Source organism: Gymnodraco acuticeps, unplaced genomic scaffold (genome assembly GCF_902827175.1).
Source record: "Gymnodraco acuticeps unplaced genomic scaffold, fGymAcu1.1, whole genome shotgun sequence".
Lineage (NCBI taxonomy): Eukaryota > Metazoa > Chordata > Actinopteri > Perciformes > Bathydraconidae > Gymnodraco > Gymnodraco acuticeps.
This window is the reverse complement of record NW_022990158.1, coordinates 42,150-67,006: the sequence shown is the minus strand read 5'-3', so window position 1 is coordinate 67,006 and position 24,857 is coordinate 42,150. Positions and strand designations below refer to the sequence as shown.

General features: G+C 42.9%; 1 protein-coding gene across 2 annotated transcripts in view; it reads right to left on the bottom strand.

Annotated features, from left to right (window-relative positions):
• Positions 1-3,928: 3,928 nt before the first annotated feature.
• LOC117546964 (cyclic nucleotide-gated cation channel-like) overlaps positions 3,929-24,857 on the bottom strand; it is a 57,303-nt gene continuing 36,374 nt past the window's right edge. For both annotated transcript variants that reach the window (XM_034217403.1, XM_034217404.1), the window contains 9 exons: positions 9,528-9,638; positions 9,180-9,371; positions 8,970-9,080; positions 6,690-6,796; positions 6,080-6,567; positions 5,697-5,975; positions 5,334-5,432; positions 4,300-4,677; positions 3,929-4,215 (listed from right to left, as the gene is read on the bottom strand). In XM_034217403.1, the coding sequence (XP_034073294.1) occupies positions 4,039-4,215; positions 4,300-4,677; positions 5,334-5,432; positions 5,697-5,975; positions 6,080-6,567; positions 6,690-6,796; positions 8,970-9,080; positions 9,180-9,371; positions 9,528-9,638 (1,942 nt within the window). In that variant the 3' untranslated portion in view covers positions 3,929-4,038. The remainder of the gene's footprint in view (positions 4,216-4,299; positions 4,678-5,333; positions 5,433-5,696; positions 5,976-6,079; positions 6,568-6,689; positions 6,797-8,969; positions 9,081-9,179; positions 9,372-9,527; positions 9,639-24,857) is intronic.

Sequence of the window (24,857 nt, the reverse complement as noted above, 5' to 3'; positions counted from 1 at the left end):
CAAAAATGCACCCCATCCAAAAATCCCCACACAGTCCCATTCAAAATGTTAAATGAAAAGAGCCCTTCTCCCTCCAAAAAGTCCCATAGTGTGATCCAGTCTTCTCTAAATCATCTGTGCATGTGATGGAGGCATACACAGTGCCTGTAGGGGGTGTGGTCTCAATAGCCATGCAGTAAGCAGTGTGCTATGGCATGGATATTCAAGTGTACTTGAATGGCATATGTTTGTTTTAGTCAAGATTGTGCTAAAATATACTTTCCCCAACTATATTTACGTTCCCTATGAAGAGCCAACCTTCAATTTGGAAAATTCCCAGTTTATTCCTGTTTATTCCCGTTAATTCCCATGGAAAGTTTCCATCTTTGAAAATTCCCGGAATTTAGCAACCATAGTTCCATAGTAGTGTATTGGTTTGAATATGTTAGTTATTAAAATATTTATTTTACTTTATTTATCTTAATTGTGTGTCTGCAACTTGTTTGTCAGTTTAAAAGTTGAGACACAAAGCAGTGATACATTTAGGAGCATTAGAATACATTAAACAGTACACAGATATGTTCTCATACTCCTTTGAAGAAATTGTGTAAACTTGTAAATGTTTGATTTTAAAAAGTTAAGTAACTAACGTAATACGTAAATGCAAACATGTATGTACATACATTTTTGCGAATTAACCAGTTCAACCCTGAGCCTGTTTTTCAGGTATCATGCTCGAAAATGACATTCCCAGAACAAATGACCATATCTTCCCTTCTAAAAGGGTTAAATTAATAATCTTTTTTCTCAAAGTAATGATAGACCTGTGAGTTGGATGTAGAAGAGTCAGAATCAATATAGATGTTTTTTATTTTAAAGAAAATTCAGACATAGTAAAAAACTGTAAATGATAGTGTCCGCCCAAAGATTCTTTTTTACTTATAGTGAAAACTACCCTTGGATGATGGTAAGGTAGACTAAAAGCTTTAGGAATCTAAATTACAACATATAATAAGTACCCTGTATCAAGATTGATGCAAAACAAGTGATATTTGACCTTTTTAGAGAGGTTTAGCAAAAAAACTCCACCTCTGAGGTGATTTGGGTGGAAATGGGGGTTTTACCGTGTCTCTGGAACCCATTGGTCGATTTTGGTGATTGACATCTCTTTCTGACCGTTAGAGCCAATATAATCAAAGGGGAATCTCCCCACTCACACACAGAGTTGGGTGTAACGCGTGACAAAGTAACGCGTTACAAAGTAACGCGTTACTGTAATAATATTACTTTTGTCGGTAACGGAGTAGTGTAACGCGCTACTTTTATAATTTAGTAATCACACTACAGTTACTAACATTGCCCCGACACGCGTTACTTCGTTACTTTTATAAAATTATCACACTCACTGACAGACAAGAGGGGTTTCCGCCGCGATTTGCGAGACATCATCTCCACGTGCAGTGCTGCATAAACATGGCTGAGTCTTTTCATCTGTAAACTCCCTCAACGGGGCCGCTCACTCTCTTTTGTTGATCGCCCTCTCACGGGTGAACAGTTCAATGTCCCGCTTCATTGTAGGAATTCTGCCATGTCTCTACCACTTTAGTTTGACCATCTCTGTTACTAAGTTATGGAATACTAAATAAATAAGTAATTAGATACCTTACCGTTATGCGCTCATAAAGAATGATAAGAATAATGCGTCTTGAACTGGTTTCATTAATTAGTATCTTTACGTTTCACAGACTGTTAGCTTGTTGTGTGGCTGGTAGCCTATTTGAGAGCATATAAAAAGAAAGACTTGTGTTATGTCTTCCTTAATGCAATAGTAATTGGGGGTGCAAGTGGAGTCTCGCAGACAGGGGCGGCGCCAGGGGGGAGCTAGGGGGTGCTGAAGCACCCCACAGGATTGCCGAAGCAACCCCCTAAGCACCCCCAAGAAATGTTTTTTTTTTTTTTTTTCGAAAATTATTATTATTATTTTTATTAAATTAAATCAGAAAAATTATTGATTACATCAATGCAAATGTGAAACAAACATGTTTGACCAAAAACATAAAGCCAACACAGGTGATATGATTAGGCCAATGGCCAGCACCCATTAGATTTTTGACCTACCCATAGGCTAAATTACTTTGTGACACTTGAGTGACTTCCTGTTAGCTGGAGCCCCACATTATTTGCTAACAGCAAAGTGACAAATGGATCGTTTTTTAGTCCTTAAACGTCCACATGTGGACACTCAATCAAAACCAACTGAAAGCGAGAGGGATTCTACACATAATAGGCCTCGTGAGTACAAGTAGCTTACTTCTGGGTCTCTGTGTTTCATTCAAGCTCTGCTCTGTGTGTGTGTGTGGCACGAGCCATTTTGTGTGCGTGCGCAAGCGAGCGAGAGAGAGAGCTCGCGCACCGGTGGGTATCTACCGGAGATCGTTGTGGTTAGCATCTGGTGCTAGCTAGCCAAGCTAACGGATATAAGGAGCTTTTTCAACAACAAGGTGGAGGGAGAACTATCTCCTGTCAGACGAAGAGTCTCAGATAACCTCAGCTCAGGTGAAGTAAAGGACTCTCAGTGTTTAGATAGTTAACTTTAGTCTAGTTATCTCAGTGGGTCTCAAACTGTTTGTTTTAAAAGGGGAGTGATTTGTAAATATCTATAAAGAAATAGAAAATCTGTTTACAGTTCTGTTTCATATGTATGTTGAGAGATACAGTATATCCATAGATCTCTTCATTTTGCTCTCAAAGTGCACCAGATTGATGCTTTTAACTTCAATATTTAAAAAAAAATCTCCCCGGACCCCACTAGAGAAGGTGAGGACCCTCCTGGAGGAGGTGAGGTCCACACACCACTTGTAAAAATAGCACTTTACTCCTGCTTACACCTATATGCCGTGAGCTGATTACCGAGCCTTCATTGTAACAGTCGCGGGTATACTGTGTGTGCGTGTGGGGAGTGTTGCAGTAGAAAATTCAACTGTAGCGCTGGTGCATTAATGGGAAACCCTTAATGTTTGAGCACCCTCTATGAAACGTCAAGCTACCCCACAGCACCCCCTAGAGAAAATCTCTGGCGCCGCCACTGCTCGCAGAGGCAAAACTGTGGCGCGCACACTGTAGGTGCACCGCAGTCTGCGTGATCTGCCTGTAGGGAGGGGCGGGTCGGCCCTGCGAGTAAAGTAACGAGTAAAGTAACGAGTAAAGTAACTAGTAAAGTAACGAGTTACTTTATGTGAGAGTAACGAAGTAGTGTAATATATTACTTTTTTTTAAAGTAATATGTAATATGTAATATATTACTTTTTTTTAGTAACGACCCCATCTCTGCTCACACACATGGTAAAACAAAAAGGTGGGGGCTTTGCGCACACAGTTTTGCACCAGAGTGAACCTATCTCTCGCTCTGACATTTGAAAACCGAAAAGCAGGTTTATTGCTCATGGATTCATGGATCAGAAATCATTTCAAAGGGACACAGACACTTTGGATTAACCTATGGATTAACTTCAGCAGCGTTTTTATCGTTGTAATACCATTGAAGACCACTTTTGACCAGACTACGACACAGGTGAGCCATGTTAGCGTTTTTAGCTACCTAGCGCCATATGTTTTGATGTCTGTTCTTGTTATTATCTCCAAGAGTTCGTTTTAGTGAGTGATAATGAACGGTACCCCTCGATTCTGTGTCACCTCACGATGTGAAACGATGGGTTGGATGTGCAGCAAAGATAAATAATAAGGTTTTGTGAGTGAATTTCGGTGCAGTCATCTGTTAGCATTTTTCGCTCGTTGCTAATTCAGAGGCTCAGCATTAGCATTGTGTTGTTTTTTTTGAAAAATAAATAAAAATGATCAGGTAGATGAGTTTCTTCCCGTTACATGGATATAAAACATTCATAGTTTATTAAATGAACATGCCCTCAGACACTTTCCTGCAAGATGTTGCAGGAGGGCCCCGGTACCAAAGTCTCTCGGGCTTAACAGGTTAACAAAAAACGCAGTAAGTATTTTGTGATATTCTTTGTTCTATTCCCATATATTTTCCTAGTCTCTCTTTCAGAGCCGGATGTTGATTTCACTGCGCACACCGTCACCGAAAACACTCTCGTTTCCGTCTGACAGGAAGCCGCTGCCTGTGCACACTGTGGTGACGTTGGTTTCGAGGTTTGTGATCCGCTGTTTTAGTCGAAGCTGGGAAGAGTTGAACTCACTCTGCAGACGGGCCAAACACGTCTGAAAAACAAGGTAATTGTTAATAATCAGCATTATTGTAGTGGCTGTAGCGTAGCATTAAACCTGCAGAAGTAGTAAACTGACCTGTAGCCGGTCCAGACTGGTTTCCAGCCTCTCCACCTTCTCTTCAAGCTCCTCCCCTGCAGACACATTCACTTCCTCCAGAAGCCCCTCCTTCTGCAGGATGTCCCGCCCCCTCTGCTCTAGCTGGGCCCTGGCATGGGGGAACTCCTGAAGGGCCTCCATCAGGTCTTGTTTTGAAAGGCAGAAGAGGTCTGAGTATCCCAGACTGCGGATGTTAGCCGTACGACGGTTCCCCATCTTGCTGCCGCTGATGTTCAAGATGCTGATTTCCCCGAAACAGCTTCCTGATGTCAGAACAGCAAACTGGGTGACTCCATCCTCCCCCACCACTGCCAGCTGGCCATCTTTAATGATGTACATCTCCTTACCCACATCACCCTTGGAAGAAAAAAAGGAATGAGGATATATATCAGGACTTACAATACTGTCCTTTCAACAAAATGGCAGAGTAAGGCTGTTAATACTAGTGCTGCACTTAGCACTACCGTATGTATAGCACATATATACATCAAAGAAGGTTGATTGTATAGATGTCTATGAGAAAATTACCCTACTTGTCACTTAATTTATCACGTCAGTAAACATTTTCATAATGAATGTATTGTCCAAAACACTAGTTTCATGTCTTCTTTAATACAGCATGATGTTCATTTAGTAAGTTATGGTCCCACTTGGAGTTCAATATATGAAAAGGCAGGGTAGCTATCTTGTGATTACTAAAATTACTAAATCACTAAAATTGTGTTGCCCAGTCTTGGTGCCCAGTTTTGGTTTTGTCTGTATTATCGTATTGCTTACGTAAACCTTTCACAGTAAGCTAGACAGTCAATCTCGAAAGAGCCCAATGATAAACTGCTCAATTTAACATGTGTACAGTTCAGTATTAAAAAAAAGTTGTGGTCTAAGCAGCAGCTTATTATGGTATGACCACTGTACGGTAAACAGTCACTAGTTTAATACATTCAAGACAGTACTACAGCAAAAGCAATTCATTGTATCTCTTTAGTACCAGTAGAGGTAAAGTGAATACTAACCTTCCTACAGATGTAGTCTCCAGGACTGAAAACCTGTGGTCGAAGTTTTAAAACAAGTTCTACGAGGAGACCTGCCTCACAGTCTTGGAAAATGCGCACCTTTATTCAAACACACATGGACACAACAATAATGTTGAGGAGCTTACACGTAATGATGGTGCAAAAATTAAAACAAAAATATTTAAATGACACTGTTAACCAATTCCAACAGACAGTGTTTAAATGACAATGCAGCATTTAAGACAACGTTGTGTTTTAGCCAAACTCTAAGAATGATACTGTGACCTTTTATGATACTCTCAACAGAAATACTACAGAAAAGAGGCTAAATGGAATTGTGTCACACTATCCAAGTGTCTTTACCTTCTTCAGTGTGTCCAGGTGAACATTAATAGCAATCTCAGCTCTCAGTTTATTGGGCAGGCTGTGCAGCACTTCCTGTTCATCTATTGTCTTTTGATTGGTCCAGAGGTAGTCAAACCAACGAATGACGCGCTGCTCTAGCACCTTGCTTACATGCCTGAATTGCATGTAGTGTTTCAAGGTGTCAACGCGGCTCTGAAAGGCTGTTCTTGTGGCGTTCATATTGGAGATCATGGCTCCAACATTACCCACAATGGAGGCAAAAATCAGAACACCAACCTAGGACAGAAATATTGGTATTAGCTGTATTGATGGACTGGAACAACTGGGATCCTTACAGTAAAAGGAATTTATGAATCATTTAAGGTAAGATATCGACTTACCAGAAAGTCAAAAATCAGAAACAAATATTCCTCATCTCTAACTGGAGGAGGAGTCTCTCCAATGGTGGTCAGCGTCAGAGTGGACCAGTACAGACAGTATATGTAACTTCTGGTCAGGGTGCCAAACTCCGGATCAGATGCATTGGGATAAACCCAAGAGTCAGATCCCAATCCAAGGACCTTGGAAAAGCTGTAGTATCCACAGGCGTTCCAGTGGATGATCACCAGGATGTACAGAACCAGCTTACAGATGCGGAAAGCGTTGGGGTAGCCCGTTCGTGTTTCTGTACGTTCAAACCACTCGAACAGACGTGACAGACGCAGCAGGCGGTTGAATCGAAGAAGAGGAGTATAGCTCATCCCAACAGCCAGGTACAGGAGGTCGGTTGGGAGGATGGAGCAAATGTCAAGCTTACACTGCAAGGTTTGAATGTAGGATTCTCTCAGACGCCGCATGTCTTTTACCATCAAGCCTTGATCCAAGAAACCTTTAAATACATTAGAAACACAAATAAACTAAAGCATTAGGGTATCAGTTAAAACAACAATCCAGAACAGAGTTTCTAATCAAAAATGTTTATGTAGTAATAGAAATTAGTCTTTTCAGTACCTGTGTGGAGACGAACAGCTATATCCAAGATATAGACTCCATCACAGACGTAGTCCAGTACCAGCCACACCATCACATTCCTCATCTGGAGCTCATCAAAACAGGCCCTACAAAAGTACATACATTTATGGCGCGTTTCCACTGCAGGCCTCGCTCGGCCTCGCTCGGTTTGGTTAGGCCTTATGAGGCCCGGCTCACTTTAATGCTGCGCTTCCATTACAGTTTAGGAACTGGGGCAGTTACTATAGTAACGCAGTGTAGGCGGAGCCATGACGTCATCTTCAATGAGAGCCCCAGAAAAACAACACAGCCGTTAGCTCTTAGCACTCAGAGCTCACAGCTCCTCATATCTGTTCAGAAACTAGACAAAAGTTAAACAAGTACAAACCACAGACTGCCTGTGTCATGGCGAATACAGTCGCTGGTTTATTTATGTCTGTATAGGCCGTTGTTGTGAGTGTGGACGGTCGGAGCATATATAACGTTAGCTTAGCCAAGCTACATTTAGAAAACACGCATTTTAAAAGGGTTTTTCGCCTGCCGTCTGTCTGCAGACTTGTCAAAGCATGAATTCATGGTTTTTACTAACCGGTATCAGTATGTTGTTACTTCGGCATCATTTTGAAACGTGTATTATAATTAAATCACGATCAAATATGTTCATCTTGTTGTAGTTGTAGCCCCCTTGCCAGCGATTCTCTCTCTAGTTTAGCATACTCAGCCCGACTCAGCCTGGTTGTTCCTGGCCCTAGGACCACGATTTAGTCGGGCCAGAAAAAGGTGAAAAAGTAGCCCCGGGCAAAAACTAGGCCAAGTGGAAACGCAACCAAAAACGGGCCCCGCACGGCTCGGCACGCTTAAAGCGAGCTACCCGCTTAAAGCGAGCTACCCGCTGCAGTGGAAACGCGCCATTAGTGACTCTAACAAACAAAGTAAATCACAGCAACAAGTACAATATTCACTCTATTCACTGTTTTGGTTCCTACCAATTCCTGTGGGATATACCTGGTTCTTAAGCTGCTGCTATACTATGTTCAATAGTTAGCTGCTAGCATTGTCTCTCGGCTATAAAGCGCCAAGCAGAAACTGTACAGTTATGCTCTTCTCCTAAAAACAAGCTGATCAGAGCATTAAGACTGATCCAAAACCATAGAGTTGCAGGTAAGAAAAATATAACAAGAAGCTGAAAGAAGGTAAAAATGTCCTGCAGAGCTGCGGCAGACTGCAGAGTCTGGGGATAATTAGCTCATCAGAGGAGGTTATGTTCTTTGGTTTGGTGTGTCTGTCTGTTTGTTTAATTGACCAAACATTAAATATTTTGGGGCGGAGCCGAAACACCGGGCAATCGCGCACATTATTTTTTACTTAACTTTGGTTCACGTAGCGAGTTAAGACACAGCGGAAGTCTCCTTTGTCGACTATCTGGTTAAACCGTACACCCCAGCACGTGCACTCCGCTCTGCATCAGCCAAACGACTCGTTGCGCCCTCGCTGCGAGGGGGACCCAAGTTCCCATCGGCAAAAACACGTGGGTTTGCTATCCTGGCTCCAAGATGGTGGAATGAGCTCCCCATTGACATCAGGACAGCAGATAGCTTGCACATCTTCCGGCGCAGACTGAAAACTCATCTCTTTCGACTCCACTTCGAGCGATAGAACTATTAACAAAGCACTTATATACTAATAAAGGACTGGCTTATCTAAAGCCAGTTGAGTAGCACTTGAAATGTTTTGGCTCTATGAAACCTGATGTACTTATATGATTCTGTTTTCTTCAAGGTTGTGTCTTCCTGGTCGAATGTACTTATTGTAAGTCGCTTTGGATAAAAGCGTCAGCTAAATGCAATGTAATGTAATGTAATGTAATCTCTTTTTTTACGCTTTTATTTACGCAGTCATTTTGTTGATATAAAATATGAATTATTGCACCTTTAAATTATATTTTAGGAGCATGTGTGTGTCAGCCAGTTTGTATCAGAAGTGGTGCTTCTCACAGTTTTTTTTATAGCACTACTGTCTTTGCCAATTCCTCCTTCAAAGCCATACTAATGGATTTCTCACACCACAGACTGGCAAAAAAAAAGCCAACTGTTATCCCAAATTCAAGTGTCTGATCATCTTTTCAGAGATATTGAAATAATGACGTCCATGTTTTTCTGCATTACTGGAACTGTAATAGTTGTTATAGCATTTATAGTCAGTGGAATCTCTAAGAAAGATACACAGTAGTACTAGAACTGTGAAAGGTATTGTTGTATTGGCACGGTAATATTTCCCAACCTGACAACCAGTAGGGTCCAGTTATAAAAAACAGCAGCACCAATCACAATCAGCCAGTGGTAGTAGACGTCATCAGATGGTGATAAGACCTCCACTTTACACTTCCTCCTCCTGGCAGAGAAGAGAAAACGAAAATTCAAAGGTTTAAGCATGTAAGTTTCAGGTAATGTTTTATCTTTAGGCATTTAAAAATATTTCTTGTTGTCTTACATGCGTCTGGAGCGTCTGATTTCATGATCTGCATCAGAACCATTTTGGCTGTGGCTGAACCTGCTGGGCGGGGCTTGTTCGTCCGTGTTGGCGGGGCCTCTGAAACGCTCCAAGAAGGAATCGGGACGCTCGGTCTCTTCTGCCAAACTCTTATGGGCCCATTCTCTCAGAGTCATAACCATACTCACTATCCTGAAGACAAAATGTTACATTTATAGTAAATGGCACCAATAATCAAATATTTAACATTATCGCTCACAGGAAATAGATCAGATCTAAATACATCTATTTGAATATTTAAAAAACTGAACTTGTCAAATTCATCTTATGTGCTATCAGCTGTCCTACCTGGATAGAGCACCTCGCCCTTGCAAGGAATTCTGGGAATGAATGTCTCTTCTTTCAATGGCCGCCATTCTCTGAAGCTCCGAAGAAGTGTCATCACACATTGACTGTGCTCTACACATATAACAAATAAATAGACATATATTATTTAGTGATAATAAGTATCTTCTTCTTCGCACAAGTAAACAATAACATAACTCGCCTTTTAGTGCTGCTTTAGTAACCACCGACTGCTTAGAAAATAAAAGTGGCTGCTTAGCGGCTAACTGCTAAGCTTTGTTCATTAGCTAGGGGCTAACTTGTCTGTGTGCTGTTTGGTGCGGAGCAAGTAGCATACAGTTGTTTATCTGAGTTGTTTTGCTGAAAGCAGCTTCCTGCAGCTGTGGGTTTGATAACAGTTGTGAGACTGAACCAACAAAAGGTTTTGGGGCCATGAAACCAAGACATTGAGTTGAGCTCTGCAGAGCTAACGGAACCGTACATTCTGGTGGTATTCAATAGGTTTTGAAGTAACAACTATCAAATTACACATTTAGTTTTTCCCATTGCTAATATACATGAATTATTGGCATTCAATTTGTCATGTTAATGTTAAAGCAAATATATATCATTGACAAAATACATAAAACGTTATTGTTATCTTTGGTCCGCTTTAAGGTAATAAACAAGGGATTAAAAACTATTCAGATATGAGATTAGAAAATGTCACCAGAATATTATAATTAAAATATTTTACTTGGCTTTCCTACATAAAGCTTTAATTCTCCAAAGGGGAAATTTAAATTGAAAATTACATGTATTTTCTCATAGTAGCATCTCATAAACTTTCATATAATTGTTTTTTTTATCTCAAGTATCTGTAGTTCAGGCAACCCGGTATCACGGCAAGACGTGAACATGTGATGATTTACCATGCTGGGAGACGTGAATATGTCACGGTTTTGTCCCTTCAAATGTGACAGTTACACGGTATTGTTAACATGGCCCAACCAGTGGAGAAATACCCAGAAGTGCCAAGCAAATGCTCTACCGCGCCTATTGGTCGGTTTTTATTGTCAAAATTAGATGTTTTTAATTTATTTTTAATCCTCACACTCGATTTCGCCGATTTTCTTGTGGCCCTAGCTGGTCGACACCTCGTTTAGCAGAAACAAAGGCTACATTAATGTATTACATCGATGTTAATCCCCTTCAAATGTGACAGTTACACGGTATTGTTAACATGGAGAAATACCCGGAAGTGCCAAGAAAATGATCTACCGCGCCTATTGGTTGGTTTTTATTGTCAAAATTAGATGTTTTTCATTTATTTTTTAATCCTCACACTCGATTTCGCCGATTTTCTTGTGGCCCTAGCTGGTCGACACCTCTTTTAGCAGAAACAAAGGCTACATTAATGTATTACATCGATGTTAATCCATTTGTGTTGTTGTGGAAATACCGGACGTGACGTTGTGTGATCGCTTAGCAACTGAACTCCGTGAAAAATAAACACCACTAAGGTTCAAGGGTTTTTGTTATCAGATGCTAGCTACAGTGTAATTTTGGCATTTAAAATCTTAGATCCCGAGCTCCTCCAACAGTGCAACATAATATAAGTAGGACATAATAAGAAAATAAATATAGATAAATAAAAAAATAGTGCAAAATGCACCACTTTTGGTTCAAATTATGAAACCAGTAGATTCATTCATTTATGTATTTGTGTTGCCCCAGCTAAATCGATGTTAATCCATTTATGTGGTTGTGGAATTACTGTACGTTACGTTGTGCGATCGCGTAGTAAGTGAACACCATGCTACTGATTACTATCCGATGACCATCGGCTACAACTTCCTCTCTGTCTGACTTCGCCAAGCAAGTAATGTTTATTGCAAGTAAATCAGTTGTAGTTACATATTTTTTTTAAGTACGAGCTAGCTAAACACATATTAGCTTTACTTGACCGGAGATATAGTGCAGTGATGAGTCCTACAACCCGGAAGTGAGTTAGCATCCCTCTGTCACTACCCGATCCGTCCCCCTGCCCGATCTGTACTGCGCATGTGCGAGATGGTCCGCCATATTGGACAACTCCGGACGGCAACCCAAGATGGACACTTGACACAGTGGCTTTTAGCAAAGCTACAAAATAAAACTCGAGAGAGATGAGTTATTGTTATTACAACGTGACTTCACTATTATTTAACAACTCTTTTTATTGGGTTCTTTTATTTGGGGTTAAGTACATTGTCAGAATAAGTGAGAAATTAATGTAACTTCTGTTAGACAGCCATATGCCATACATTTTTGCATACATTCACAGTCAATATGTATTCAGTATGATAGCTGTCTAACAGAAGTTAAATACATTTCTCACTTATTCTGACAATGTACTTAACCCCAAATAAAAGAACCCAATAAAAAGAGGTGTTAAATAATAGTGAAGTCACGTGAACGCGCGGGTAGGGTGTAGGGGTAGGGTGTAGTGGGCGGTTTGGGAATGGGCCAGAGTGTATATACATTCACTCCGCAGCTGCATATAATCAGCTCATCACAGGCGTTCTCTTTAACCTATTACATTTCACCTCATTCTCCAGCAGCCAATCAACGTGCTGCAGCCAAACTATAAAATGGTTCTCCTCTCTCCTGCAGTCAGCTGTGATTTCAGGTGTTCATGCACCTTATCATATGGCATGTGTCAATAAATGTTCAAACTAAATGAAGTCTCTCCTGATTGGAACATCATGTGTTGAAATAAACAACTGCAGTTCAAAATAAAAAGTGAATTGCCTAATATTTTTGTTGTGGAATCAATTAATTTCTTTCTTTAAAAGGCAAAAACATGAAAAAGCTAAGAAAAAAAACTATTGAATACAATATATTTGGAGCAACTTAATTTATAAATGGTTGTTCACAATGATGGTAATTAAGTACATACAACTTAAAATTCCTTTTAAATCATACGGTAAAACTAGTCGGAACAACTTAATATTTTGAGTAATCAATTAAAAAACTTGTGTTCATGCTACCAATTATTAAGTAAGTGGTAATTAAAAACACCTCTGATTGTAGAGGAAAAGCCTTCTCCCCTAACTCAAATAAGTTTGTTGGTTTAACACAATTTCATTAGAAGTTGTCTTAACTCAATAAACATTGATGCAAACTGTTGCGTTGATTTTCTTTGTTGAGCCAAAGCATTTGTTTGTGTAGTAGTCATATTTCGTGAACCCTTTGAAGAGTACTGTCACCCAGGGCTGCCAACATTTGAGTTTAGCTTGGAGTGAGATTTTTGGTGAACCGAAAAAAGAAACGTTCATGTGTACAGTGTTACAAATGAATTGAACATGTACAAACTAGGGTTTCCCATTAATGTACCGGGCGCTACAGTGGAATACTTTCATACACAGTGTACCCGCGACTCTTACAATGAAGGCTCGATAATCAGCTCACAGCATATACAATAGCATATAAGTGTAAGCAGAGGTAAAGTGCTATTTTATAAGTGGGGGGGGGGTCCTCACCTCCTCTAGGGGGGTCCGGGGGCATGCTCCCCAGGAATTATTTTTTTTGAAATATTGAAGTTAAATGTATCAACCTGGTGCACTTTGAGAGCAAAATGAATTTATGGCAAACAGATTTTCTTTTTCTTTATGGATATTTTACAAATCACTCACCTTTTAAACTGTATTCTTGTTTTACAGTCAAGTATTGCATAACTGTTTTTCATTTATTCTCATACATCAGGGGTGGGGAACCTCCGGCCCCCGTACCGTATACGGCCCGCGAGACCATTTGGTACGGCCCTCGAGGTAATTTATAAACACGCAAAAAAGAAAAAAATTAAAGAAATCTAGACCGCAAAAAAATTAAACAAGCGAGTGCCTGTTTTTCCTGTCGGGGTCCTTGAACACAACACGAGCCTAACATGTCATCACGTGGTATATGTCTTGTCTGACAGGGGTGCAGTTCTGACGGAGAGCACCAGAACGTCGCTCCAGCCAACAATTGCAGTACCCATAAGGAGCCGTACACATGCCGCACTTTTTGCGCGGCTGTTCTTTAGTTGAAAGCCCAGTGGCGATCTGTCATACTGATCATACAATCAATAACTTTGTTGTTATTAGCATCTGGTTAGCTAGCTATGCTAAAGAATATAAGAAGCTTTTTCTACAACCAGTGAGGTAAAGGCACATCTTTATCTTAATCTCAGTAAGATGCACACTTATGGGATACAACTAGGTGAAAAAATGATATTGCCTACTCCTAGCCTGGTCGTATATCTAGTGCCACTAAAGTCCCGTTCAAGACCATTCGGGTCAATATAAATACAATTAATGCAAAGCTCCTTTTCCCTTGACTCGGCTCTCCTGTGTCTGCACACCCTGTCCATTCTGGTGCTGTTACCAAACTACATGTAACTTTCCTGACAGCAGCCGAGATGTTGCAGCCCCAGCAGACCAGACCATAAAAGATTGCTGGTGATGCCATCACAGAGTCATGGAAGGTCTTAAGTAGTGCCCCCTGCACTCCAAAATACCTGTCTCCTCAGCAGATACAGTCTGCTCTTCTTGTAGATAGCAGCAGTGATCCGACCAGTCCAGTTTATTGTTCAGATGAACACAAAGGTAGGCTACTTGTTAGATTTCATAATCTCAATCCCTAAATATTTATAACATTATTTCATGGGTTATATCTATTTGAAATGTGGTGTAATAGTGTCTCATGACATGAGTAATAATGACACAATATTGAAGCATTTGACTTCATGTTGCAAAAAGGGAAATGTTTTTAATAAAACAAATAAACAAATCGGTATTCACACACACACACACACACACACACACACACACACACACACACACACACACACACACACACACACACACACACACACACACACACACACACACACACACAAATGACACTGAATTGACTGGCAGGCTCCCAGGTGTCTTCCCATTTTCTCCCACTGAAAAACACAATGAATACAAACAACCATAAGATCATTGCATGTGCCACAAGATAATTTCATATGCATGGGTTATCATAAAACAACAAATTACTTAGGGTCAGTTTTGTAGAAGCCTGATAGTAAACTAGTTATGAAGTAATACATTTATTTATAACGCACAGTCTAAAAAAAAGCTAACCAAAGAGCTGTGTTCTCACCATGCAAGGTAGCCAGCAGACCATTACCTCCTTTCTTCCCTACACACGGGCACACACAAACAGACAGGCAAAAACAAGTGTTAGCCATATCAGCGACTACGGGTAAATGCATTGCTGCTTCATGCTCTCTCAGTTTCAACATCTTACCTTCTCTACCCTTCTGTCTTTTATGCCGTTGTACTTAAATATCTGCTGCCTTGAGCATTTTCTGCAGCCTGAAATGATGCAAATAAGAAGTTATTAACAAATGAAGAAAAGGTTTGGACATCCTCCAGAAGAATATTTGATTAATGACTTTCATATAGGAAGAGAACATTAGCTAATCTGCACTGTGGCCTATTTGTATCCAACTTCCTTTTTGTTTTATTTCATGAAACATCATTTCTAACCACCTTATAAATAAAGACAAGTCATTGAGCAAACTTTTATGGTTTTTTATGGTTATTAAAAAGAGAGGGACTATGGAAACCTGGATCTGATATCTTGTCTGAAATGTGCGTAACTTGTGGTGTGCAAAAGGACTTGCGCGTGAATAGGAGAATACAGCTATTTATTTGTTCAGTAGGATGTACCACAAAAACAAAACATACCCTTATTCCTCTTCTTCATCCCTTCACCTGTGGTACTGCTACACCCATTTGCTACAGAGGTAGCAAGTCTTGGAGAGGAGGAGCGCTCTGTGGGCAAACCTGTGACAGATGTAAGATTAGCGTCCTGCTGTGACTTTATGACAAATCACACCCTATTTATGGAAAGACGGTTTCCCTAAGATATCTGTGAATTGTGTTGTATTTCTGTTGTATATGTAAAATGACCTTGGGTTCCTTGAAAGGTGCATTTAAATGACAAGTGCTATTATTATAAACCATGATGCCAGAGGGCAAATAACACTCAACACTCATTATTTAAAATGTAATGAATCACACAAACAAAACACTAACCCTTCTTCCTCTTCCCTGGCTGGGATGCAGCCGATGGTGAAGGGAGTGAATAGGTGCTTGCAGCTGGGACAGGGATGGGTGTCGGATAGGTTTCCTACATAGAAGTAGAAAGAGTAGAATGGATGTACGCCATCTTCTTCAATGTACAGAACCTTCTATTTTACTGGAAATCGCGATGAACTATGCTGTGCTACTTACCAGGACTCGGTGGGGGTGTCTGCGGTGGCAATGACGACTTCTGAAAAAGAAAAGGTTACAATTTGTAAAACATACAAGTTGCTGTTAAAAGTGACAATGACTTTGAAGCTTACAAAAATAACACAAGTTTATATTACATCAAGTACAACCACTCAATGGACCATGCAAACATAATTTTACCACAGAAAAAGGACACATTGGTCTCTAACCCCACCAATAGGAATGTCCTCATAAGTGATAATAAAAGTAATGACATTAAGTTCTTAGGCGTTATTTGACTCAGGCAGTTCAACAAATGTCATTTTGAATGGTCAGCTCCTGGCTGTTTATAAAATCCTCATATAACGAAAATAGTCAGAAAACAATAAGAAGAGTGGTACAATAGACTTCTGCAATTACTTGATGTGGCTGGCGAGTTTTCCGCAGGAGGCTGTGGGGTTTCGGAGGCTGCTGCAGGCTCTGTATGACTCCAACCTAGATTAAAGAAAATAAGCTTTGGATAGCATCAACAACATCATGTAATTCACTAGTTCTCCCATTTGAATGCTTGATTTAAGGAAAAGGTGTAAGTTAATTGCTGTCAATTATGGGCTATGGGCTCCTCCTAAACTTTTTTAAGAAAACGACATCTAAGTGTCTAATTCCATTTCCAATGACATTATTGGTTAATTCTACAAAAATGTAAGTTACAGTACTACCTACTTAATAAGTTTTTTATTCACTTTAACAGACAACAATACCTTTTGCAACAAATTCAAATAACACCTCCATCCTTCGGAGGCAGGTGGAGGCATTGCTGCTGACATTGCACCTTGGCATCATTACTTCGCAGGTCCAGTCCTTCTTTATTCCAGGCCGGGCTAGGAACAAGACGCCTCTTGCTCCAAGGGCCTGAAGTTTTTCCAGCTTCCAATAAACCAAAATATACATTATTTCAGAACAATTATGCCCTGGTTATTTACAAAGGCAAAACCAGTTGTTAAACATAAATCACATACACTGCTTGCACAAATATTTAACCCCTATGCAATAACAAAGACATTTTTGATGCATGCATTAACAGTCTTAAGACTGTTGCGATCAGCAAGTAGAGGCTTTGAACATTATTCTGCATTGCATTTCTCATTTCTCTTGGTGGAATTTACACTGTATATATCATCTAGGTTTTTGGAGTAGCACTGTGGTTTATGAACAGTGCCACAGATTCTAAGTGGGATTAAGTTTAGAGCCATTCAACAACATAAACGTCGCAATTTTGTATCACCTGCAGTATTTTCTTTAGTCTTGTGCTTGGGGTAATTGTACTACTAGAAGGTGAGTATTCACTTGATGCCTTACAAGTATACTAGATGTTCTGCTGTTAAGCACAGGCTCAATCACAGTGTTGAGATAATATCTCTATCTCTAAAGTACACTCTGGAGTATTTATAGGGGTTCTATAAGATATAATTGATTATGGTATTCATAATTAGGTTTCCATTAATGTGTATAATCACCTATAACTATTTTTTGTTGTGATTAGCTTAGAATAAGCCCTTCATATATACACTGAACACTTTTGTTTTTGCTCCCATTTTTCATGAGATGAACTCAAAGATCTAAAACATTTTCTATATACACAAAATAACCATTTCTCTCAAATATTATTCACAAATCTGAAAAAATCTGTGATAGTGAGCACTTCTCCTTTGCCGAGATAATCCATCCCACCTCACAGGTGTGGCATATCAAGATGCTGATTAGACAGCATGATTATGGCACTGGTGTGCCTTAGAATGGCCACAATAAAAGGACACTCTAAAATGTTCAGTTTTATCACACAGCACAATGCCACAGATGTCGCAAGTTTTGAGGGAGCGTGCAATTGGCATGCTGACAGCAGGAATGTCCACCAGAGCTGTTGCCCGTGAATTGAATGTTCATTTCTCTACCATAAGCCGTCTCCAAAGGCGTTTCAGAGAATTTGGCAGTACATCCAACCGGCATCACAACCGCAGACCACGTGTAACCACACCAGCCCAGGACCTCCACATCCAGCATGTTCACCTCCAAGATCGTCTGAGACCAGCCACTCGGACAGCTGCTGCAACAATCGGTTTGCATAACCAAAGAATTTCTGCACAAACTGTCAGAAACCGTCTCAGAGAAGCTCATCTGCATGCTTGTCGTCCTCATCGGGGTCTCGACCTGACTCCGATTCGTCGTCGTAACCGACTTGAGTGGGCAAATGCTCACATTCGATGGCGTCTGGCACGTTGGAGAGGTGTTCTCTTCACGGATGAATCCCGGTTTTCACTGTTCAGGGCAGATGGCAGACAGCGTGTGTGGCGTCGTGTGGGGGAGCGGTTTTCTGATGTCAATGTTGTGAATCGAGTGGAACATGGTGGTGGTGGGGTTATGGTATGGGCAGGTGTATGTTATGGACGACGAACACAGGTGCATTTTATTGATGGCATTGTGAATGCACAGAGATACCGTGACGAGATCCTGAGGCCCATTATTGTGCCATTCATCCACGACCATCACCTCATGTTGCAGCATGATAATGCACGGCCCCATGTTGCAAGGATCTGTACACAATTCCTGGAGGCTGAAAATATCCCAGTTCTTGCATGGCCAGCATACTCACCGGACATGTCACCCATTAACACATAATATCATATCAATATAAACATAATATCCCCTTCCATTGTTACGCTGATGATGTACAGATCTATCTGCCTCTCAATCAAAATGCCAACTCATTACAGCAGTTGAAGGACTGCTTAATAGAGATTAAATCCTGGCTGAGCCAAAACTTCCTCACCCTTAATAAGAGTAAGTAACTTTTTTGGACCCCAACCAACAGTCTCCCCGGTTGATATTCTGGGCTCCCTCAATAAAAATATCTTCCCCTCTGTTATGAACCTTGGAGTGACCTTCAACAGCGCCTTTAAATTTGATAAGCAGGTTAGCTGTAGTCAAGACCTGCTTTTTCAAAATACGACTATTGGCTAAGACCAAGTCGTTTTTATCTTTTAAAGACCTAGAAAGGGTTATTAACGCCTTTGTTACCTCGAGACTGGATTACTGCAACGCTCTGTATGTGGGTATGGACCAGGCCTCAATTAGACGCCTTCAGCTAGTTCAGAATGCAGCTGCACGTCTTCTCACTGGCCATAAAAAGCGCGACCATATCACCCCAATTCTGGCTTCATTGCACTGGCTTCCAGTTCGGTTCAGAATAGATAGAACTCCTTTTATTTGTTTTTAAAGCCCTAAATGGGCTGGCTCCTGCCTATATAGCCGAACTCCTCCATCGCTACACTCACCGCAGACCAAGTCAGACTCATTACACAAGACGAACCGACAAAGACAGACAGAAAAAACGCATCACTAAGCCACCAGGGTGGGTGGAGGGGGTCAGGAGGACGCGACTGAGCTAACCCAGGGGCACAGCAGAGGACCAGGAAGGGATCTCGGGCGGACGGCCCGGGGGCAAGGCAGAAGCCGAGAAGGGGGACTCGGGCGGACGGCCCGGGTGCAAGACAGACTCCAAGGTGGGGGTTATGGAGGGGCGAAGGCCACCGCGGGCGAACTCAGGGGGCCGAGCATGAGGGTGAGGACCGCGGCCGGAAAAGTCAGGGGGCCGAGCATGAGGGTGAGGGCCCCGGCCGGGAAAGTCAGGGGGCCGGGCTCAAGGGCGAAGACCAGACAGCTCCAGAGACCGAGCAGAGCCCGGTGTCGGCCGAACAGGAACTGGAGCCGGTGGGATAGGCCTCGGCAGGATCCCCCACGGAAGAGGACCAGGAGTTGGCAGCACCCCCGGTGAGACAGAGGATGGCGGGGCCTCCAACGGAACTGGACAAGGGATTGGCAGTACCCCCGGCAGGACAGGTGATGGCGGGGCCTCCAACTGGACTGGACATAGAGCTGGCAGGATCCCCAGCGGAACCTCCAAAGGCACGGGACATAGAGTTGGCAGGACCCCGATAGAAGAGTAGTCGGCGGGACCTCCAACGGAACAGGACAAGGGATTGGCAGGACCCCCGGCAGAAGAGTAGTCGGCGGGGCCTCCAACGGGACAGGACACAGGGTTGGCAGGACCCCCGGCAGGAGAGTAGTCGACAGGGCCTCCAACGGGACAGGACACAGGGTTGGCAGGACCCCCGGCAGGAGAGTAGTCGGCGGGGCCTCCAACGGCACAGGACATAGGGTTGGCAGGACCCCCGGCAGGAGAGTAGTCGGCGGGACCCCCAACGAGACAGGACAAAGGGTTGGCAGGACCCCCAGCGGAACCTCCAACGGTACAGGACATAGGGTTGCCAGGACCCCCGGCAGAAGAGTAGTCGGCGGGACCTTCAACGGCACAGGACATAGGATTGGCAGGCCCTCCAGCGGAACCTCCAACGGCACGGACATAGGATTGGCAGGACCCCCGGCAGAGGAGTAGTCGGCGGGGCCTCCAACGGGACAGGACATGGAGTTGGCAGGACCCCCAGCGGAACCTCCAACGGACCAGGACATTGGGTAGGGACTTGAGACGTGACTTGAGAGGAGACTCGAGAGGGGAACCAAGGGGGAACTAGAGAGGGGACTCGAGAGGGGACCTGAGATGAGACTCGAGAGGGGAACCAAGGGGGAACTAGAGAGGGGACTCGAGAGGGGACCTGAGGAGGGACTAGAGGAGGGAACTCGAGAGGTGACTCGAGAGGTGACTAGAGTTGGGATTTGAGAAGGGACTAGAGAAGTGACTAAAGGAGGGACTGGAGATGGGACTAGAGAAGGGACTAGAGGAGGGACTTGAGAAAGGACTTGAGAAAGGAATAGAGTAGGGACTAGAGAAGGGACTGGAGATGGGACTAGAGAAGTGACTAGAGAAGTGACTAAAGGAGGGACTGGAGAAGGGACTAGAGAAGTGACCTGGGAAGGGACTAGAGAAGGGACTTGGGAAGGGACTAGAGAAGGGACTCGAGAAGAGAGAGGGGACCAGAGAAGGGACTAGAGAAGGAACTTGAGTTAGGACTCGAGAAAAGACTAGAGAAGGGACCAGAGATGGGACAAGAGATGGGACTATGGCAGCTGGGGCCAGAGCTGGGTCTGGAACCATGGCCGCTGGGGCCGGAACTGGGGCCTGGACCATGGCTGCTGGGGCCAGAACTAGGTCTGGAACCATGGCTGCTGGGGCCAGAACTGGGGCCGCAACCATGGCTACTGGGGCCAGAACTGGGTCTGGAACCATGGATGCTGGGGCCGGAACCATGGCTGCTGGGGCCGGAACCAGGACCGGAAACATGGCCGGAAACATGGCCGCTGGGGCCAGAACTGGGTCTGGGACCATGGCTGCTGGGGCCGGAACTGGTTCTGGAACCATGGCTGCTGAGGCCGGAACTGGTTCTGGAACTGGAGCCGGAATTGAAGCCAGAATCATGGCTGTAAGGTCTGGTTCTGAAGCCGGAAACATGGCTGTAAGGTCCGGTTCTGGAGCCGGAAACATGGCTGTAAGGTCCGGTTTTGGAACCGGAAACATGGCTGAGTGGGCCGGCTCTAGAGCCGGAATTGAAGCCAGAATCATGGCTGTAAGGTCCGGTTCTGAAGCCGGAAACATGCTGGTTCTGGAGCCAGAAACATGGCTGAATGGGCCGGCTCTGGAGCCGGAGCCATGGCTGTAAGGTCCGGTTCTGGAGCCGGAAACATGGCTGTATGGGCCGGCTCTGGAGCCGAATCCATGGCTGCCGGGACCGGTTCTGGAGCAAGAATCATGGCTGCTGGGGCCAGAACTGGGTCTGTAACCATGGCCCTTTGGGCTTGTGCTGTTAACCTGGCCTTGCGACTCCTTCTTTTAGGAACCGTTTGGAGGCTCCGTGGACCTCCAAAAGCCAGGCTCCTGGACTGTAGCAAACACTGGGTGAGAAGCAGGGGCTGACACCAAACGGACCACACCAATGCGTGTGGTATCAAAAAGGGAATGGGGAGACCTGGGTCTATCAGGATCGGGAAAACAAACCGTGAGGTAATCCAAAATCCAGGCAGGTAAGAATTTAACCTTTACTTCGCTCCTTCCGCTTCTTCCTCGTCCTCCTCCTCGTCTTCCTCCTCCTCATCTTGCTCCTCGTCTTCCTCCTTGTCCTCCTTCTCTTCCTCCTCTTTCTCCTCTCTCTCCGCCCTGAACCTGCACTCCCTGGCATAATGTCCTGTCTGGCCACACTTGTGGCACTTAAACTCCGGGCACTCCCTAAAGAAGTGACCGGACTGGATGCACAGCCGGCAGACAGGAACCTGGCGATTGTGCAATACTCTGAAGTACTCCGCCCCCCCCACTGTGTCTAACTTTGTGGAATAGGGGAGGGAGCTGACCTTGTCATTGAACCTTACTCTCAGGAATCTGGTGCCGTCTGTGATTTCTGTGCCCGGCCACACTCTTTTTTTGATTGCCGAGATGGGCTCGACCCCCCACTCTTCCAGTCTCTTAAGTATCATCCTATCAGGTACATATACCGGCAGATTTAGGAACGAGACAGTCAGATCTTTGTTCAAGAGGTCCTGTGCGTGCACCATGACCCCGTTCACCCTCAGCCCCTCCATTATTTTCATTTTTCCTAGACAGGTCCGCATGGTGACTTCATATAGCCGCTCCCCTCTCACTCTGCACCCGTCCACAACCCCACACTTTTTTGTATTCCCTTTAGTAAGTCCATCATTGTTACTGCAGCTCCTCCATCCACAGTTACCTCCACAGTTAGTTCTACACTGTACCTCTCACTCCCCTTCTCCTTTCTTGTTTTGTCCTTGTTCTTCGTCGGTATCCTCCTTTCCGTCCGTTTTGCCCCCCTCTTTCTCGTTGTCCATGATCCGCGTTGCCGTGGTCTTGTCCATACCTGGCTCAGTTGCCATTGATTCTGTCATAAAAAAAAAAAAAAACAGCTCAGGGGAAGAACCCCCAGGGGGGGCGTTCAAAAAAGAACCACAACCGTTCACCAAAACAACGAATATGTAGGCTCCGTGAAAAAACCCTCACAAACGCTTTAAATCGTACTCTGTACACCACTTCTCCGTTCTCTACTACTCATCAGCCGTTGGATCTGAAGGACTAAGTCATTACACAAGACGAACCGACAAAGACAGACAGAAAAACCAGAACTTAAATACACACAAGACTAATCATACAAATAAGACACAGGTGAGGAGGGAGGAGAAAACACAGGGACACCAGGTGAACACAATCGGGTAAATTAGACACACCAGGGAAACTAACGACAGGGAACCACAGACAGATCTAAACCAGACAAAACACAATGCAGACAGAAAACCAAAGACAGATCTAGACAAGACACAACGCAGACAGAACACCAAAGACAGATCTAGACAAGACAAAACACAACACAGACAGATCGTGACACATTTAAAACTGGGTTTCAAATTCAGAATGCAATCAAATACAAATATTGACTAATTTTCCTTTGTATAGTTTTTTTTTCACTGTAAGTCCCTCCTCAAGCTACAACAAAAACTGTATCCTGTTTAGAATAGAATAAAAACACTTGCATTTTTATTTGATTTGAGTAAATTAATTTAGTATCAATGCAATAATGGCCCCTTACTTAGTTTTAGTACAATTTCAAAGCAAAGCTCAAATTCAGCGGTAAAATATTATGTAATCGAAAGTAAGGTTACACAACTTCTACTATCTTACAAGCTTGACCATGACATTGCACTGTAAAAGCACAATCTTGAATTTGACGAAAATATATGATAATGTTAATCTGTTGAAATCCTATATATAAAATTGTTTTTATAATATAATCTCGAATTATAGCAGTACTACAGTAATACGCTGCAACGTCGTCTACTGTGTTACCAGCTCGAATAAGACCATTTTTTATTTCCCTGTAAGTTTTGCATAACAAAGACATAAACATATGACACTGTTAGTCGATTGTAATGCTATATATAAATCGTGAAAAGTTTAAGTTCTTACCTGTGGGCACAACTACCCATGTGTGTGTGTGTGCGTGTGTGTGTTTGCGTGCGTATAAATACAAAAGAGAAAGTGGTAAAGAGACAGAGATGAAGATGGTAAAAATAGGGAGAAGACAGGAAGAAATGTAGGGAATATAGCTCTGAGGAAGGAGAAGAGAAGAAATAGAAAAAGGCTCTTAAAAGTGCTGTTTGATCTTGCTTTGGCTTGGAATCTGTTGAAGGAAAAAAATACAGTGAACACTTTAGAATGCATGACCATTTACAATCTCACATATCATCAACAAGCTTTAACATTGGGGGTAATTTACGAGTTAAAGCACTAATCAATCAGGGGCGGACTGGAACAAGGACAGCTCTGAACGTTTTGTCCTAAATAGGACCACAACAATCAGCGTGAGGTAACAGTAGATGGTTGTCATGACATTTCTTCACAATACTATTAGTTGCCACTGTATGCAAGTATGACAGCCACAATAGGCATTTTTCCAAGCTTTGTATATACAGTGCCAAAAGTATTTAACTCAACATTTTCTTACGTTAACTTTTTTTCCAACACAGCATTTACATTGTTAGCAGTTATGTTTTGGTGTACTTCTAAAGGTAATTATTTTAAAGGTTATTATTATACATCCATGGTCTGTAGTTCGTTTATAGCATGACGTTAGCATTTTGCTTCTGGCCATTAGATTTATGATTAGAAAATTATAAAAGTAGGGTAGATATGTGGAGATTATCCGGCTGAACAAAACGTGCATTTATCAAGCAGGTTCGTTTTCCACAGATCTTATTTCGAGCTATTTTCCAAAATCCTATGGAGAAATCCCATTAGAGGTTTCTCAATACTCTAATTTCCCCTCCTCGACTCCTTTCCTCGACTCCTATCCTCGATACTTAGTCCCGCCCACAGGAGATGCGAGCGGAGGACTGAGGAGGGGAACCGAGGAGAGAGGAGGGGAAGCAGCAGGCGGTTAGAGAAATGAGAACTCCTCTCCTCTGAGCGGTCATTTTAAAGAGACGTCCATTAATGATGACAGGAGGCACAGCCTGATGACTTATATATTTACTTTTAATTAATTGACAGTGC